The following is an 18,528-nucleotide window of genomic DNA, read 5'->3' on the forward strand; positions in this document are numbered from 1 at the left end:
AGGGAAGATGGAACGGCCAGCTATGGGGGAGGGCGCCCCTCTATTCTCAAGGACCAGCTAAATGTTTGGTGCGTGGTCAGACTTCCATAAATGATTCTGGGGACATGGAAGGACAATACGATAATTGAGGGAAATGTCTGGATACCTGTATAAACCTGCAAGGTGGATGGGCAAGGGAACTAGCTGTGAGAGGGATGCAAGCAGAGGGAAGTTAGAGGTCATTTCTGAGTTCTGGGTCTGGATAGGTGACGGGGCAACTGTGGCCCAAGGGTGGAGGGCAGGGGATAAGAAGGAGAGGGTCATGACTGGTGGAGTAGTAGAGTCTTTATTCCTGCATACTGAAAATATGATTCCAGTTTAGAAAGAAAGAAAGTGAAAGTGAAGTCGCTCAGTAGTGTCTGACTCTTTGCGACCCCATGGACTGTAGCCTAGCTGGCTCCTCCATCCATCCATGGGATTTTCCAGGCAAGAGTACTGGAGTGGGTTGCCATTTGCCATTCCAAACTGGAGTGGGATTCCAGTTTGGCCAAAGGTAAAATGAACATATACTCTTCATAAAAGAATCGAACAACGCAGAAGCATACAAAATGGTACAAAAGAGAAGATCTCCAGTGATATCATCTTAAGAGACAGTCTCTCCTCTGGCCCCTGGAAACCCTTGCCCAGGTGGAGAAAGGGCTGGGGGCCTCTGCCTTATAGGGGAAACACCTGGCTGAAGCAGTTAGATTGTCTCCACCTCAAGGCTGGCTGGAAGGGGCCCAGGAAGTGGGGGTGGAAACAAACCAGCTCAGAGGCTCCAGAGCTGGGAAGGGTGGGGTCTATGAAGGGAGACCCAGGCTTTGCCCAACAATTGCTTCGGCCTGCAAGAGACTCCCCCTCCATCCCTTCTCTGACCCTGACTCTTCCTCACCTGGTGGGCGAGACGGTCAGGAAGAGGCTTCAGTCATGGGTCCAGGACGAACATGCCGGGAAAATTAAGGACACCCTGAGGGGCTATCTTAAAAGAGTTCCCCAAGGGATTTCCTGTAGTGTGAGGCCCCCAGGAATAGCCAGGAGCACCTTGCCTCAGTCAGAGCCCCCATGCAGCCAGATGCTGTCCCCGACTCTACCCCTGCTCCATCCCCTACCTGGGCTTACATCCTAACCAAAGGTGGCCTTCATGCAGCCTGGACTCAAGGTTGATGATGTAACTCGAACCCTAAAGACCACTGTTTTGGAAGAAACCAAAATAATTCCCCAAGGTGACCTCTTTTTATTTTTCATGCTGTACTGTAACAACTCCAAAGGAAAAAGGAGCACAGAAAACATTACATTTACGATCGACAGCCTTTTGCAGTCTCATCTCATCATACACACTCATTTCAGCTGCTGTCCTCAGCGTGAACACCCTATTCACCCTGCACAGGCCCATTTTCAGTGGGGCTGTAGTCTCCCTCTAGGCCACAGATCTTATTGCTGGCTGAGCCATTCAGTCACCTCTGAACAGGCGGGCTACAGTCTACAGAGTCACAAAGAGTCAGACACGACTGAAGTGACTTAGCCCACATGCAAGCACAGGCATTTGGCTTGAAGTGAAATCAACCTCGTTGTACCCACCCTTCCTTTCGTCTTCAAAGTTTCCTCCAGGAAAGTGGCCATTGCTTGTGTAGTCTCTGATCATCCCTGTTACACATGGACCTGCTGCTCTTCAGAAAAGCAGAACTAATCACAGTGTACAATGTTGCCAATTTCCTGACAGCTCTGCAAGTGGCAGAGAGATAATATGGATATATATATACACATACAGTTTAATGGTCAAGTAGTTAACCATTGCACAGAGGAGCAGAGAGACTAAGTCATTTTCCCCCAGAGTCATCCTGCTAGTAGATGGCAGAGATCGAGTGTTGGAGGTCACATCCCCTGACCCCCTCTTCGCACTCCATCAGCCATACCACCCTGCCTCTGACAGCCGCTTCTAGACGTGGACATGGCAGGCTCTTCTCTTCTCTTTTGTCCTTGAAGGAAAAGAAGCGCGGCCTTTCCCCTCGTGGTTTCTGCGTCCGGCAGCCCAGATTTCTCCGCTTCATCTGCTAGATCCAGGCCTTGAGGAGCTCCTCAGAAGAGAGCCCTGAGGTCACACAGGCTTCTACCTCTTCTTTTCTGCAGCTGATTAACTTCTGGGGTGAATTTGTTATTTTCTGAAAGACAATTTTCATTCATATTCATTAGGTTAATAGTCATAGTCAGAGTTGAAGAGAGTATCATCAAAAATCCCAACTATTTGACTCATTAATTTTCTAGCAGCAAAAAAAGCCCAAAGAGACTTCCCTAGTGGTCCAGTTGTTAAGAATCTGCCTTCCAATGCAGGGGACTTAGGTTCAGTCCCTGATCAGGGAAGTAAGATTTCATGTGCCTCAGAGCCACTAAACCCATGCCTCACAACTACTGAACCCACACACTCTGGAATGAGCCGCAATTAGTGAGTCTCTGAGCCACAACAAAGATCCCACGTACTGCAACCAAGACCCAATGCAGTCAAATAAATAAACTTAAAAACAAACAAACAAAAAAAGACAATTCTAACCCCTAGAGCATGGGCTTGCCATTTTACTGAGATCATCTCCCAGGTCACTGACCAGTGGATCTCTTGGGGCCCTGCCTCCTCAGGGACACTGCCCCACAAAAGTCCAGCATGTAGTGCTGGTTCCAAAAATCTAGCCTTCTTCCACCAGAGAGCTCTGAGAATAGTGACCTCGTCCAAGGCGCTCTACAAACAGCACCAGCAGGGTGTCCGCTCCAAGGATGGTGCTCCATAAACAAAAGTCCCTTCCTACTAGTATTTCACTTTCTTGCCATCTTCTCCCAGTGACCCCAATACATCATCATGCTGCTGCTGTTGCTAAGTCGCTTCAATTGTGTCTGATTCTGTGTGACCCCATAGACGGCACCCCACCAGGCTCCCCCATCCCTGGGATTCTCCAGACAGGAACCCTGGAGTGGGTTGCCATTTCCTTCTCCAATGCATGAAAGTGAAAAGTGAAAGTGAAGTCACTCAGTTGTGTCCCACTCTTCGCGACCCCATGGACTGCAGCCTACAAGGTTCCCCTATCCATGGAATTTTCCAGGCAAAAGTACTGGAGTGGGGTGCCATTTCCTACATCATCATAACTGATGGTAAAAATGCAGGTATCTTCCTTTCAGGGTAACTCCCTCCACTGTTGCTAACTCAGTCACTTCCAACAGACTCACTTGACTCTTAAACAGCTTCTCCTGAAGCTCTGCTCATCATTACTCTGAAGAGTGGCACATGGGCACAGACAGGTGGGCACCAATGATTTCCTCCACCCCAGTGCCCAGGAGACAACAGCTTCATCAAGAGAGTTGCTCTGGATCTTGTTTGCAAAGAAGTGGCTTCAGGGCTCGGCAAATAATGGGCAGGACAGTGTACAAGCAGGGCTCACCAAACAGGATGTCAGTGTGGAGCCCGCCATCAGTTCACACTGATGGTCCACTCATTCTCAGGATGCTGGCTACCTACACCTGCAGTGCTTATACCTGATTGTTTCTTAAACTCTACAGCAGCGCTGTCCAACGGAAATGTGCTGGGAGCTACCTGTGCAATTAAAAATCCTCTAGTAGCACATTTTATAAACTAAGAAGAAATAGGTAAAATTAATTTTAATAATATACTTTATTTTTTAATGCTATTTCAATATATAATCAATATAAAATATTAATAAACTATTTTACACTCTCCTTGTACTACCTTCAAAATCTATTGTGTATTTTATCAGTCAGTTCAGTCGCTCCGTCGTGTCCGACTCTTTGCAACCCCATGAATCGCAGCACACCAGGCCTCCCTGTCCATCACCAACTCCCAGAGTTCACTCAGACTCACGTCCATCGAGTCAGTGATGCCATTCAGCCATCTCATCCTCTGTCGTCCCCTTCTCCTCCTGCCCCCAATCCCTCCCAGCATCAGAGCCTTTTCCAATGAGTCAACCCTTCGCACGAGGTGGCCAAAGTACTGGAGTTTCAGCTTTAGCATCATTCCTTCCAAAGAAATCCCAGGGCTGATCTCCTTCAGAATGGACTGGTTGGATCTCCTTGCAGTCCAAGGGACTCTCAAGAGTCTTCTCCAACACCACAGTTCAAAGGCATCAATTCTTTGGCGCTCAGCTTTCTTCACAGTCCAACTCTCATATCCATATATGACCATTGGAAAAACCATAGCCTTAACTAGACGGACCTTTGTTGGCAAAGTAATGTCTCTGCTTTTCAATATACTATCTAGGTTGGTCATAACTTTTCTTCAAAGGAGGAAGCATCTTTTAATTTCATGGCTACAGTCACCATCACCATCTGCAGTGATTTTGGAGCCCAAAAAAATAAAGTCTGACACTGTTTCCACTGTTTCCCCCTCTATTTCCCATGAAGTGATGGGACCAGATGCCATGGTCTTCGTTTTCTGAATGTTGAGCTTTAAGCCAACTTTTTCACTCTCCTCTTTCACCTTCACAAAGAGGCTTTTTAGTTCCTCTTCACTTTCTGCCATATGGGTGGTGTCATCTGCATATCTGAGGTTATTGATATTTCTCCTGGCAATCTTGATTCCAGCTTGTGCTTCTTCCAGCCCAGCATTTCTCATGATGTACTCTGCACATAAGTTAAATAAACAGGGTGACAATATACAGCCTTGATGTACTCCTTTTCCTATTTGGAACCAGTCTGTTGTTCCATGTCCAGTTCTAACTGTTGCTTCCTGACCTGCATACAAATTTCTCAAGAGGCAGGTCAGGTGGTCTGGTATTCCCATCTCTTTCAGGATTTTCCACAGTTTATTGTGATCCACGCAGTCAAAGGCTTTGGCATAGTCAATAAAGCAGAAATAGATGTTTTTCTGGAACTCTCTTCCTTTTTTCATGATCCAGTGGATGTTGGCAATTTGGTCTCTGGTTCCTCTGCCTTTTCTAAAACCAGCTTGAACATCTGGAAGTTCACGGTTCATGTATTGCTGAAGCATGGCTTGGAGAATTTTGAACATTATTTACTAGCATGTGAGATGAGTGCAATTGTGTGGTAGTTTGAGCATTCTTTGGCATTGCTTTTCTTTGGGATTGGAATGAAAACTGACCTTTTCCAGTCCTGTGGCCACTGCTGAGTTGTCCAAATTTGCTGGCATATTGAGTGCAGCACTTTCACAGCATCATCTTTCAGGATTTGGAATAGCTCCACTGGAATTCCATCACCTCCACTAGCTTTGTTCGTAGTGATGCTTTCTAAGGCCCACTTGATTTCACATTCCAGGATGTCTGGCTCTAGGTCAGTGATCACACCATTGTGATTATCTGGGTTGTGAAGATCTTTTTTCTACAGTTCTTCTGTGTATTCTTGCCATCTCTTCTTAATATCTTCTGCTTCTGTTAGGTCCGTACCATTTCTGTCCTTTATCAAGCCCATCTTTGCATGAAATGTTCCTTTGGTATCTCTGATTTTCTTGAAGAGATCCCTAGTCTTTCCCATTCTGTTGTTTTCCTCTATTTCTTTGCATTGATCGCTGAAGAAGGCTTTCTTATCTCTTCTTGCTATTCTTTGGAACTCTGCATTCAGATGTTTATATCTTTCCTTTTCTCCTTTGTTTTTTGCTTCTCTTCTTTTCACAGCTATTTGTAAGGCCTCCCCAGACAGCCATTTTGCTTTTTTCCATTTCTTTTCCATGGGGATGGTCTTGATCCCTGTCTCCTGTACAATGTCATGAACCTCATTCCATAGTTCATCAGGCACTCTATCTATCAGATCTAGGCCCTTAAATCTATTTCTCACTTCTACTGTATAATCATAAGGGATTTGATTTAGGTCATACCTGAATGGTCTAGTGGTTTTCCCTACTTTCTTCAATTGAAGTCTGAATTTGGTGATAAGGAGTTCATGGTCTGAGCCACAGTCAGCTCCTGGTCTTGTTTTTGCTGTCTGTATAGAGCTTCTCCATCTTTGGCTGCAAAGAATATAATCAATCTGATTTTGGTGTTGACCATCTGGTGATGTCCATGTATAGAGTCTTCTCTTGTGTTGTTGGAAGAGGGTGTTTGTTATGACCAGTGCATTTTCTTGGCAAAACTCTATTAGTCTTTGACCTGCTTCACTCCGTATTCCAAGGCCAAATTTGCCTGTTACTCCAGGTGTTTCTTGACTTCCTACTTTTGCATTCCAGTCCCTATAATGAAAAGGACATCTTTTTTGGGTGTTAGTTCTAAAAGGTCTTGTAGGTCTTCATAGAACCGTTCGATTATTATTCATGCCTGGAGAATCTCATGGACACAGGAGCCTGGCGGGCTATAGGGTCACAAAGAGTCGTACATGACTGAAGTGACTTTTAGCCAATTAACAATGTTGTGATAGCTTCCGGTGGACAGCAAAGGAACTCAGCCATACATATACATTTGTCCGTTCTCCCCCAAACTCCCCTCTTATTCAGGCTGCCACATAACATTCAGTAGAGTTCCATGTGCTACACAGTAGGTCCTTGGCAGTTATCCATTTTAAATATAGCAGTGAGTACCTGTCCATCCCAAACTCCCTAAGTATCACGTCCCCCTGGAAACCATAAGTTCATTCTTTGAGTCTCTGAGTCTGTTTCTGTTCACAGACTCCACTTTCTATGAAGCACACAAAGTCAGACTTGGGGTAGTCCATTGATGCATATCTCAATTTGGAGATGACTAACTCAAAAGCCTCTTGATGAAAGTGAAAGTGGAGAGTGAAAAAGTTGGCTTAAAGCTCAACATTCAGAAAACTAAGATCATGGCATCCGGTCCCATCACTTCATGGCAAATAGAGGGGGAAACAGTGGAAACAGTGTCAGACTTTATTTTTTGGGGCTCCAAAATCACTGCAGATGGTGACTGCAGCCATGAAATTAAAAGATGCTTACTCCTTGGAAGGAAAGTTATGACCAACCTAGATAGCATATTCAAAAGCAGAGACATTACTTTGCCAACAAAGGTCCGTCTAGTTAAAGCTATGGTTTTTCCAATGGTCATGTATGGATATGAGAGTTGGACTGTGAAGAAAGCTGAGCGCCGAAGAATTGATGCTTTTGAACTGTGGTGTTGGAGAAGACTCTTGAGAGTCCCTTGGACTGCAAGGAGATCCAACCAGTCCATTCTGAAGGAGATCAGCCCTGGGATTTCTTTGGAAGGAATGATGCTAAAGCTGAAACTCCAGTACTTTGGCCACCTCGTGCGAAGAGTTGACTCATTGGAAAAGACTCTGATGCTGGGAGGGATTGGGGGCAGGAAGAGAAGGGAACGACAGAGGATGAGATGGCTGGATGGCATCACCAACTCGATGGACATGAGTTTGAGTGAACTCTGAGAGTTGGTGATGGACAGGGAGGCCTGGCGTGCTACAATTCATGGGTTCGCAAAGAGTCAGACACAACTGAGTGACTGAACTGAACTGAACTTGGGGCCATCTTGATGTTTGCTCCCCACATTTACAGTGGAATGTGACAGCAAGAAGACAAAGAATAAAGTGAGTCACAGAAGGAAACTAAGACCTTTAGCACCAAAGCCTCCATCTCCATGACGCAATTATGGATAAAAGACAAGGAAAACACATTATATTTTAAAATAGGGAACACACACCAAGCAGTCTTAATATAATTCTCCTTGCATATATATTTTTGCTTTAGACTGTTCCTTGGTGATATAAAGTTGAATGGAAAGGCATTCTTAATGGTATATTTCAAAGTGCAACCATCACCAAGTATAAAATTACAGATGTAGACATGAAATGTTTAATCCAAAGAGTTAAAACACTTACAAGCTCAATAGGACTTGTTGAAGACTCTCAAGGATTTCCACTTGGTAATTTTCCATGGTTTAATTGGAAAGATGCATGGATTTTGCAAGGTTGGCTGGAAGCTGCTTTTTAATAGTTTGGAGGATTATCTATGACTAAGGCCAATGCTGAAATGCAGCTTCTGCTGCTGCTGCTACTAAGCTGCTTCAGTCATGTCCGACTCTGTGCGACCCCATAGATGGCAGCCCACCAGGCTCACCTATCCCTGGGATTCTCCAGGCAAGAATACTGGAGTAGGTTGCCATTTCCTTCTCTAATGCATGAAAGTGAAAAGTGAAAGTGAAGTCACTCAGTAGTGTCCAACTCCTAGCGACCCCATGGACTGCAGCCTACCAGGCTGCTCCATCTATGGGATTTTCCAGGCAAGAGTACTGGAGTGGGTTGCCATTGGCTTCTCCCGAAGTGCAGCTAGCCTGTACTAAAGTCAAAGCTGAGGATGAGGAGAGATGTCAGTGGAGGTGTGCAGCTCCAGAACTTGTTTGGGGTTTGATGGACACTAGCGATCTATTTCTCACACAGCACTGCAGGAAATGCATATACTCAGAGAAATTGTCCACGTTAAAATCTGGGGGAAAACAGAATAGAAATTAAAAGCCTTATGGAAAGGAATGCATGTAGAAGACACTGGAATGATGTAGGAGGGATGGTAAGGAGAACAGAGGAGCAAAAGGGGGTCAAGGATCATGGCATTTATCTTCCATGGACCCAAGTGGACATCCTCTCACAGAATCTCTTGTCTCTGGTCTCATCTCAGTTGTTTGGATTTTCCCAGAAGGTTGAGAGTCCCCTGGACTGAAAGGAGATCAAATCAGTCAATCCTAAAGGAAATCAACCCTGAATATTCATTGGAAGGACTGATGCAGAAGCTGAAACTCCAATACTTTGGTCACCTAGTGTGAAGAGCCGACTCATTGGAAAAGACCCTGATGCTGGGAAAGATTGAAGGCAGAAGGCGAAGGTGGCAGAGGATGAAATGCAACTCCTGCAGCTCAATTCCAGAAAAATAAACGACCCAATCAAAAAATGGGCCAAAGAACTAAACAGACATTTCTCCAAAGAAGACATACAGATGGCTAACAAACACATGAAAAGATGCTCAACATCACTCATTATCAGAGAAATGCAAATCAAAACCACAATGAGGTACCATTTCACACCAGTCAGAATGGCTGCGATCCAAAAGCCTAAAAGCAATAAATGCTGGAGAGGATGTGGAGAAAAGGGAACCCTCTTACACTGCTGGTGGGAATGTAAACTAGTACAGCCACTATGGAGAACAGTGTGGAGATTCCTTAAAAAACTGGAAATAGAACTGCCATACGACCCAGCAATCCTACTGCTGGGCATACACACTGAGGAAACCAGAATTGAAAGAGACATGTGTACCCCAATGTTCATCGCAGCACTGTTTATAATAGCCAGGACATGGAAGCAACCTAGATGTCCATCAGCAGATGAATGGATAAAGAAAGCTGTGGTACATATACACAATGGAGTATTATTCAGCCATTAAAAAGAATACATTTGAATCAGTTCTGATGAGGTGGATGAAACTGGAGCCTATTATACAGAGTGCAGTAAGCCAGAAAGAAAAACACCAATACAGTATACTAATGCATATATATGGAATTTAGAAAGCTGGAAAAACAACCCTGTATGCGAGACAGCAAAAGAGACACAGATGTATAGAACAGTCTTTTGACTCTGTGGGAGGGGAGGGGGGATGATTTGGGAGAATGGCATTAAAACATGTATAATATCATATAAGAAACAAATCGCCGGTCCAGGTTCAATGCAGGATATAGGAAGCTTGGGGCTGGTGCACTGGGATGACCCAGAGGGATGGTATGGGGAGGGAGGTGGGAGGGGGGTTCAGGATGCGGAACACGTGTACACCCGTGGTGGATTCATGTTGATGTATGGCAAAACCAATACAATATTGTAAAGTAAAAAAAATTTTAAAAAGAGGATGAAACGATTAGATAGCATTACTGATTCAATGGACATGAATTTGAGCAAAATCCAGGAGATAGCGGAGGACAGAGGAGCCTGGCATGCTGCAATCCATGGGGTGGCAAAGCGTTGGAAATGACTTAGAGACTGAACAGCAACAAGAACAGAATGCATTAGGATTCCTAGGAGCGCTTGTCATTTGAGGGCTTTCCTTGTACTCCTGAAGTTCTGTACAGATGCAACACGGAGGGAGCTCTGGAGGCCTGCTTTGCATTTCCCCCACCCCTGCAAAGCACACAGGGCCTGCCCCAACTGGGAGACTCAGATCGATGGCCCAGGGTCCTCCTGGCTTGTGAGCTGTGGGGACCCTTCACCTTGGGTAGTCACTGGGCAGGTGCGGATAGTTCCCCTGCCCCAGCCAAAGGTGAAGCACTGTCCACATGCCCCACACTCACACACGTGCGCCTCACCCCAAGAACCCAGGATACTCTTGGTGTATGAATTGACTCTGTTGTGTTGGAACATGTTTCTGGATGTAGCTGCTGTTACAATGATGGGAGGGGGCAAAGAAGGCCTGGCATGCCAGTCCTCAGGGTAAGACTGTGCATGATTCCTGGAATGCCGAGCTCCTGGGCTGGGCTTCACACCTGCTGCCTTGGCTGTGCCAGGCCCTAGGGGCAAGCAGCAGAGGCCTGATGGGAGCCTGGGGGAGGCCAACCTCCACCCAGAAGGGTGGTCTCCCAGCCCCGCTGATTAGAAGGGAGGTCCTTCTCCCTTCTTGGTGCAAATGCTTGTAAACCCACGAAGCGGAGGTCCATGCCCTGCTCAGGCCCAGATGACATCTGGACAGCGCATCACACTGAAAGGAAGAAGAGTAGTTACCAAGGTGTCGGGGAGCATCACCACGGGGCAGCAGGAGTGCCGGAGCAGCCGGCCCATCTTCCAGACGGAGAGCAGCGCCACCACCAGGATCAGCATGAAGCCCACGAAGGCAAACAGGGCCAGCGCCAGAGGCAGGGCCTCTCCTGAAAACAGAAAGACAGAAACCGGCTTAGGAGACAGCCCTGAAGACCAACTCACTTACCAGTCCTGGGCCTCCCTGGCCTTCCCGGGATTGGCTCTGCAGACGGATCAAGAGAGCAGACTCCGGCACCCTGAGATCTGACATATGCCCCAGGGACAAGAGTGACCACCATTCAATCGTTTTTCTAGAATCCAGATTGGTTTCCAGAAAGCCAAGGAAGATTACAGTCTTTTTCTTGGGAAGGAAAAGGGAGGAGCCTCGTGCATTAAGCACTAGCTGTGTTTGCACACACCTTGGCACCACTGCCAGAAGGAAGGCAGAGAGCCAGGCCCCCAGGCAGGATGAGGGGGCGGTGCCCAAGAGCACAGCCCAGAAGGGAGCTGGGCGGTAACTGAAAACAAAGTGTGCTTCACAATTTTCTCTTGGCGTTGATCTGTATTACGGAGGAAAATATTGAATTCAGAACACAGTCACATAATAACTCTGATGTATTAAGTCCTGGCGATGGTTAAGTGACTTACCCCAGGTCACACAGGGAGGGCCATGCTCCAAATGCTACTAAGTGATGTATCAGAGAGTGCCAAGTCTGAGCATCTGGAGATGTGGAAGTGGGGGATGGGTTATTTCCCCATCTCTCCATCCTGTTCGTGTAGCCCCTCTGAGCTGGGCTGCTCACCCACAGTGTGAAGGGTGGCACAGCTGATGCAGCTGCAGAGAAGCTGGGAGGGTCTCCTCAGTGCTTTTGGAAACTATTTGGCAGCACACATCAAGAGACGGGGCTTCCCAGGAGGCTCCGTGGTAGATTCTGCCTGCCAATGCAGGGGACGTGGGTTCAATCCGTGGGTCAGGAAGACCCCCTGGAGAAGGAAATGGCAGCCCACTCCAGTATTCTTGCCTAGAAAACCCCATGAAAAGAGGAGCCTGGTGGGGTATAGTCCACGGGGTTGCAAAAGAGTCAAACACGACTGAGTGACTGAGCACACAGCACGCATCAGGAGACACACAAATGTTCAGACTCTTTCATCCCCTCCTCTGAGTAGATTCCCAAGAATAACTCCAAAGAGGACAAAACATACACATAAAGCAATTCACAGCAACGTCTAGATTAGAGCCTCAGCTTCATAACCAGCTGTCCGCAGAGCCCACAGCAGCACACCTGCACCTCCCTCCACCCCAGCATGTTCTGGTGCATTCCCTCATAGCACGAGCCACGACGGGAAACCATTGCATTTGCTTACTTGTCTGTCTACTCAACTAGAAGGTAAGCTCAGTGAGGGCAGGGACTTGTCTGCTATATCCCAGTGACAGTGCTCAGTAATTATTCACTGAATGAATGAATGAATCAGTGAAAATGAACATCATCTTCAAAAGCAGATGGAAATGGGTACTTCCAGGAGTAGGCCAGTGGTTAGGAATCCACCTGCCAATGCAGGGGACATGGGTTTGATCCCTGGTCTGGGAAGATCCTATATGACACTGAACCATTAAGCCCATGTGCCACAGCTACTGAGCCTGTGCTCTAGAGCCCACAAGCCGCAACTACTGAGACCCCATGCTCTGCAACAAGAGAAGCCACTGCAATGAGAAGCCTGAGCACCGCACGTAGAGCACAGCCCCTGCTTGGCGCAACTAGAGAAATCCCACATGCAGCAAGGAAGACCCAGCACAGACAAAAACTAAATAATTTTCTTTAAAAAGCAGATGGAAATGACCTAAATATCCCCAAGTAGAGGATGATTTACTACATCATCAAATATCAGCATGGCAGGTCAGGAGGTTAGCTATTAAAATGAGAATTCAGTTCAGTTCAGTTCAGTCGCTCAGTCGTGTCCGACTCTTTGCGACCCCATGAATCACAGCACGCCAGGCTTCCATGTCCATCACCAACTCCCAGAGTTCACTCAAACTCATGTCCATTGAGTCAGTGATGCCATCCAGCCATCCCATCCTCTGTCGTCCCCTTCTCCTCCTGCCCCCAATCCCTCCCAGCACCAGAGTCTTTTCCAATGAGTCAACTCTTCGCACAAGGTGGCCAAAGTACTGCAGTTTCAGCTTTAGCATCATTCCTTCCAAAGAACACCCAGGGCTGATCTCCTTTAGAGTGGACTGGTTGCATCTCCTTGAGAATTAGGACACATAATATGCACAGGCGTGTCCACTGCAGCATGGGTGGCAGTCACAAAACACTGGGGAGCACAGAATACACCTAGTTGCAGGGTTCTGTTACACGTATTGTGACACATCCACACAGCGGCTTGTTATGCATCTTTAAAACGAGGTAGATCCATAGGTGCTGACGTGAACAGACGTTCACAACAGCAATACCAAGTGACGGCACGGGTGGTGCGGAGCAGTAAGCACAGTACAGTCCCAGCTGTGCTGGTGAGTTCTGGCCTCACACGATGATTGCAAAATTAAACACCACACTTGCCAAAGGAAACCTCCTCAATGGTGTGGGGAGAATGGAAAACTTGGATCAGGAGGATCACCTGGAGGACGAAATGGCAACCCACTCCAGGATTCTTGCCTGGAAAATTCCAGGGACAGAGGAGTCTGGCCGGCTATAGTCCATGGGCTCACAAAAGAGTCAGACACGACTGAGCAACTGAGCTCATACACACATATGCACACTTCTTACTCTACATACTTCTCTGTTGTTTGAATTTTTTTTTAACAAGCTTGACCTACATGGTTCTAAAAAATAGTATAAAATGGTAATCAGAAAGTCTTCATGAAAAATGTTTTAATATGATATTTGTGAAAAAGCAGACACAAAACATATGTATAATACAACTGGAACATATGTCTACATGAAGGATAACACCCCTTTAGAGGATAATTTGGAAATAGCAGTCAAAATTCAAATGTGTATCCCTTCAACCCAGCAACTCTGCTGCCAGGAATTTATCCTTCACATACAGCAGCAAGTGATCTATGTACCAGGTAACTAATGAGAGCATTGGTTATAATAGCAAAATATCAGGAAAAATCCTAAATAGCTCTCAATACCGCGCACGTGAGCTCAGTTGCTTCAGTCATCTCCAACTCTTTGCTACTCTACAGACTATAGTCTGACAGGCTCCTCTGTCCATGGGATTCTCCAGGCAAGAATCCTGGAGTGGGCTGCCACGCCCTCCTCCAGGGGATCTTCCCAACCCAGGGATCAAATCCCCGTCTCCTGTGTCTTCTGCCTTACAGGCAGATTCTTTGCTGCTGAGCCACCAGGGAAGCCCACCCCTCAATAGAGGGGTAGTTAAATTAGTTATAGGTATACAACACACAATGGAAAACTAGGTAGCTAGTAAAAGAAGGTTAAAGAAATTCTTTTTTAGATATGAAAAAATCTATAATATGTAGAAAGTGAAAAAGACTTTATAGATCCAGAAGATCTATAAAAAGATCCAGAACAGTGCACAGAGTATGCTACCATTTGTGCTAAAAAGAAGAAACATATATAATAATTTATTTCCATTTACTTGTAAATGCATTGGGAAGTTTTCAGAAAGATATACAAAGAGCTAACCCCTATGGGGGAGTGGATAGGAATGACATGGATGAGGAAGAGGAGGAGGAAGCCAATTCCAAATTCTTATCATATTTTTTGAAATATATATGTACCAAATATTCAAAGTTATATTTTAAAAACTAAAAAGCTATACACAAATGTCACTAGCAGTGTCTGTATGGCAGAATCATGGGATATGGGGTTTCATTTTGTTCATTTTCATTGTAGGTTTGTAGACCATAAAAAATTTAAGGGAAAAAAATTAAAGAAGAGGATTCTACAGACTTTCCGTCAGGCCCCTCCCAGCTGAGAGCTGTGCTACACAGTGGGCACCCCCTCACAAGGTCTGACCTTCAAGGGCCCCAGCCGCCTCACCTGCACTGGCCCCTGATTCGCAGGCAGCGGCCACCTGGTCAACCAGCTTTGCAAAGTCTGTCCTCAGGCCTCGGAAGCTTTCAGGGAGAAAGCGTGCCAGACAGCTGCCAAGGGACCCCCACCCAGCCCGAGGGTGGACTTTCACCTCAGGATTGGGGTGGGGATTAGGACACAGCACAGTTTCACCACCAGAACCCATGCAGCCTGGGGGAGCAGGTCAGGGAAACCAAGGGGAGACTCAGAGCCAGAGGAAGTAGCAGGCGCTGTGCAGCCCCAGGAGGGCAGGCAGGCTGCCTTACCTTGCACCTTGACACATTCTGTCGGGCTGAAGGCACTGTGCCGCCCGATGGCCTTCACGAACGTCCGGGCCTTCACACAGTATGCCGCCCCGGGCTCCACCGTCTCCAGGTACACGGGAAGGACCCCCGGCCTCACCACTTTGATGTGTTCCTTTAGGAAACCAGAGAACAGTCACACCCTGAGTGAAGCAGGCCAGGAAAGGGAGAGGAGGAGGGAAGGAAAGCTGTCAATACTTCCTTTCCAGCATGCTTACATAATGTTCCTCTCATTCTTTCATTTATTCATTCACTCATTTTTAAAAAATTACTCATTTATTTAGCACGTATTGTGTGCCATGCACAGTCTCAGGCACTGAACAAAACAGGGACACCCAGCACCGAAGAGAACAAAAAGTTCCTGCCCTCGCAGAGCTTATGTCATATATGAGGAAGCCAGACCATTGATAACACACATCAGGTGGTGATGAGAGTTATGAGGAATCATGGAGCAGGACTAGCAGGTAGAGAGTGACGAGGAGGCACCAGCAGAGTGGCTCGGGGAGGCCTCTCTGATAGGCTCATATTCGACAGAAAGCTGACTGGGTGCTTGGCCCGGCCATGACTTCCAGAGGGTCAGTGAAGAGGAGCACTTCAGCCAGTGGGCAGTGCCTCCTCATGCATGCACCCATCCACTGTCTGTCCGTCCATCTGCACAGCCCTCCACCTCTGCCACCCCTGAGACCTGCAGAGGCTTGTCTGGGCCAAGCCCAGGTGACTCAGGGCAGGTGCTCCTCTCCCAAAGAACCTGAGGGACCTGCCCGTTCCCTGCAGCCCAGGCCCCAATCTGCTCCCACATGACTGCATCCGCCTGGCTCGCAGTGCCAGGCCCTACCACTGGGCCCTGACCCAGCAGGAGTAAATGCTAGGAACCGTGGCTACTCCCCTTCCAGGGGCATGTGGTGGGGCGCATGTCCTGGCATTAGCTCAGGGGTACCCTTGGCCAGAGAAGGGTCTATCAAAGGCCAGCCAACATCTGGCAACCCCTAGGCTTGGCCTGATAAAATCAGCAGGCCCAGTCAGATTTCTTGTCCTGGGAACTGGTATTGAGGAACTGAATACCCAGCCAGAAGCAGGGACCAAGGGGAGAGGACATGGTGAGGGGAGTCAGTCGCAACCAAAGGCACTCACGGGAAGGAGTGATGAGGGGTCAGGGCAAGCTGGGGTGAGGGCCACGGACAGAGCACATAGAGAGGACCCCAGGGGGAAGCAAGGGCTCCCCAGGTGGACGGGGGCCTCTGGGTGAGCGAGGCTGTGCAGCAGCCTGGCTCTGGGCCTGCTCCAGTCACAGATTCTGTGAGAGCCCCCGACAGCACCGTGTTAATCCTTGTGGCAGGGCTTCTCGGGTGACTCAGTGGTAAAGAATCCTCCTGCCAATGCAGGAAATGCAAGTTCAATCCCTGGGTCAGAAAGATCCCCTGGAGAAGGAAATGACAACCCACTCCAGTGTTCTTGCCTGGGAAATCGCATGGACAGAGGAACCTGACCTGATGGGCTATATTCCATGGGGCGCAAAGAATCAGACACAACTGAGTGACTAAACAACAGCAATCCTTGTGACAGAGCCTACTTTTCCCTGCGCTGATTCGAGTGGGTTTTATCACTGTTTCAGCTTGGACAGGGCTCCATAGGTGCACCCACACTTCATGCCTTCTGCTGCCGCAGCTCAGGCACTCCCTCTGAGAGAGCTGACCTCCCACCCAGCCTGGCCTGCAGCACCCACCCCACAGGGAGGGGCCGTGCCCCATCTAGGCATTCCCGGTGGCCCATTGGCTCACAATTAGGGTTGTTTATTAGCTAGCTTCTGGCTCTCTGCCCCGAATTCTGCACCCAGCCCAGATGCACACCCTCAAGAAGCTGGGACCAGCCTCGTATACTTATGAAATCATCCAGTTGATCTGCAACAGTCCTGTCTGCTGCCCCTAAACAGCAGGAAGAATGGCTGAGAAGACATGCTGATGGGAGAGAAGAAATGCATTGCACAGGTATTGTGGATCCAACTACGACAGAGTTTAAAGCCAGGAGGTGGCCCCTCTACTTCAGCGAATATGTCCTAAGACGGCTTCCAGCTAAAGTCTGGGTGGGACGAAGGCAGTCCTTTGAGTTTGATGCTGCCAGCATTGTCAGCCTACACCGATTCCTGTGTGCCTTCATTTCACCCAGGCCTGCTCATCCTCTGGCCACCCCAGACAGCAGGCACTGCAGGGGCCAGCCTTCCTCATCCAGCTCTCAGAGCTTCTCCAAAGTCTAACTTGAAGGCCCAGGCTGCAAGTCTCACCTTGGCACCGGGCTCCCTTCTCCAGTAGGACACGAAGAACTCAAAATGGGGCCCCAGATCTTCCAGCTTAATAAGCAGGTGGAAGCCGTCCATGGTGATCTCCATCCCAGGCGGGGTGAGGATGGCTGTTGGCAAGACAAGGGGAGAGTCAAAGCCAGTCCCAGACAGGACTGATTTCTGTCCAGGGAGACCATGACCAAACCATCAGTGGAAACACGCCAGGCTCATGGGAGGGGAGGGGTTTTGATGCGGCTTCATGGCATGCAGAAGCAAGACTGTACTCAGCAGGTGCTCAGCAAACTCTTTGTGAATGACGCGCAAATGAAAAAAACAAACAACAGCCATGTAGTACAATTCACATAGATCAGTGACATATACCGTCTGCTGCTAACTTTCAAACATCAGCAGATCAGCAGCTTGTGGATGGGTTGGCCTTTCTAGTCCCAGTCCAAGGAGTCTTCATCTCATAGCGTTATGGAAAGTCAGAGGGTTTTACAAATTCCAAGAATCAGCTCTAGTAATTACAACCTAAGCACAAACACCATCTTTCATGTTATTGGATCCAAAACAGAGAGACCCCGCAGGCCCCATGGATACTTTCCACTTAGTAGACCAGGAACCAAAGAGCCCACACAGACAGTCTTCAGTCCCTGCCTACTGATGATGGATCCAGACCTTCGTCTCAGATCCAGACACTGCAAGACCAGAAGGGCCACCCTAATTGTGGGCTGTGGCTTGGGAGTGTGTTCTGGCTAAATCCTCCTGCACCGGGGTCAGTGGACACTCAACAGAAAGGCAGTTCCTGCAGGGAGTTTTCAGAGAACAAAGTATTTCCTGGCATCTAAAGAGCTGCTTGGAAAGAGGGCAGGAGGACTTGGGAAGTCAGGGGCCAACTGTGCAAAACATACCCAGATTAGAGGTTTCATATGAGCACACAGCACCACTAGAATTGCCTCTGAAACACCTCCAGTAAGAAAGGAGATGTTTGACTCCTCCACTTTTAATTTAAACATGATTAGAACTGGATCCCCTGATCTCCATCTATGTAGAGAATAGAATTAGACAAAATGACCACATGTCATTTCCGTTCAGATGATTTTCTGACAACGTTGGGGCAGGAACTTCTCTCCTAGGTACTCTACATACTCATCTCATTTAATCCAACCAGCAAGCTTCAGAAAGTAAATATTACTCCTACTTACAGATGACATAGCAG

General features: G+C 47.6%; 1 protein-coding gene across 1 annotated transcript in view; it reads right to left on the bottom strand.

The window, feature by feature from the left end:
• Positions 1-309: 309 nt before the first annotated feature.
• The window catches only part of IL20RB (interleukin 20 receptor subunit beta), a 40,837-nt gene continuing 22,618 nt past the window's right edge, over positions 310-18,528 (bottom strand). The window contains exons 4-7 of the mRNA XM_027545392.1: positions 17,313-17,437; positions 14,999-15,149; positions 10,678-10,820; positions 310-2,177 (exon numbers count right to left, since the gene is read on the bottom strand). Coding sequence (XP_027401193.1) covers positions 2,070-2,177; positions 10,678-10,820; positions 14,999-15,149; positions 17,313-17,437 — 527 coding nt within the window. The 3' untranslated portion in view covers positions 310-2,069. The remainder of the gene's footprint in view (positions 2,178-10,677; positions 10,821-14,998; positions 15,150-17,312; positions 17,438-18,528) is intronic.

The sequence above is a fragment of the Bos indicus x Bos taurus genome, chromosome 1 (genome assembly GCF_003369695.1).
Source record: "Bos indicus x Bos taurus breed Angus x Brahman F1 hybrid chromosome 1, Bos_hybrid_MaternalHap_v2.0, whole genome shotgun sequence".
In the NCBI taxonomy this organism is placed as follows: Eukaryota; Metazoa; Chordata; class Mammalia; order Artiodactyla; family Bovidae; genus Bos; species Bos indicus x Bos taurus.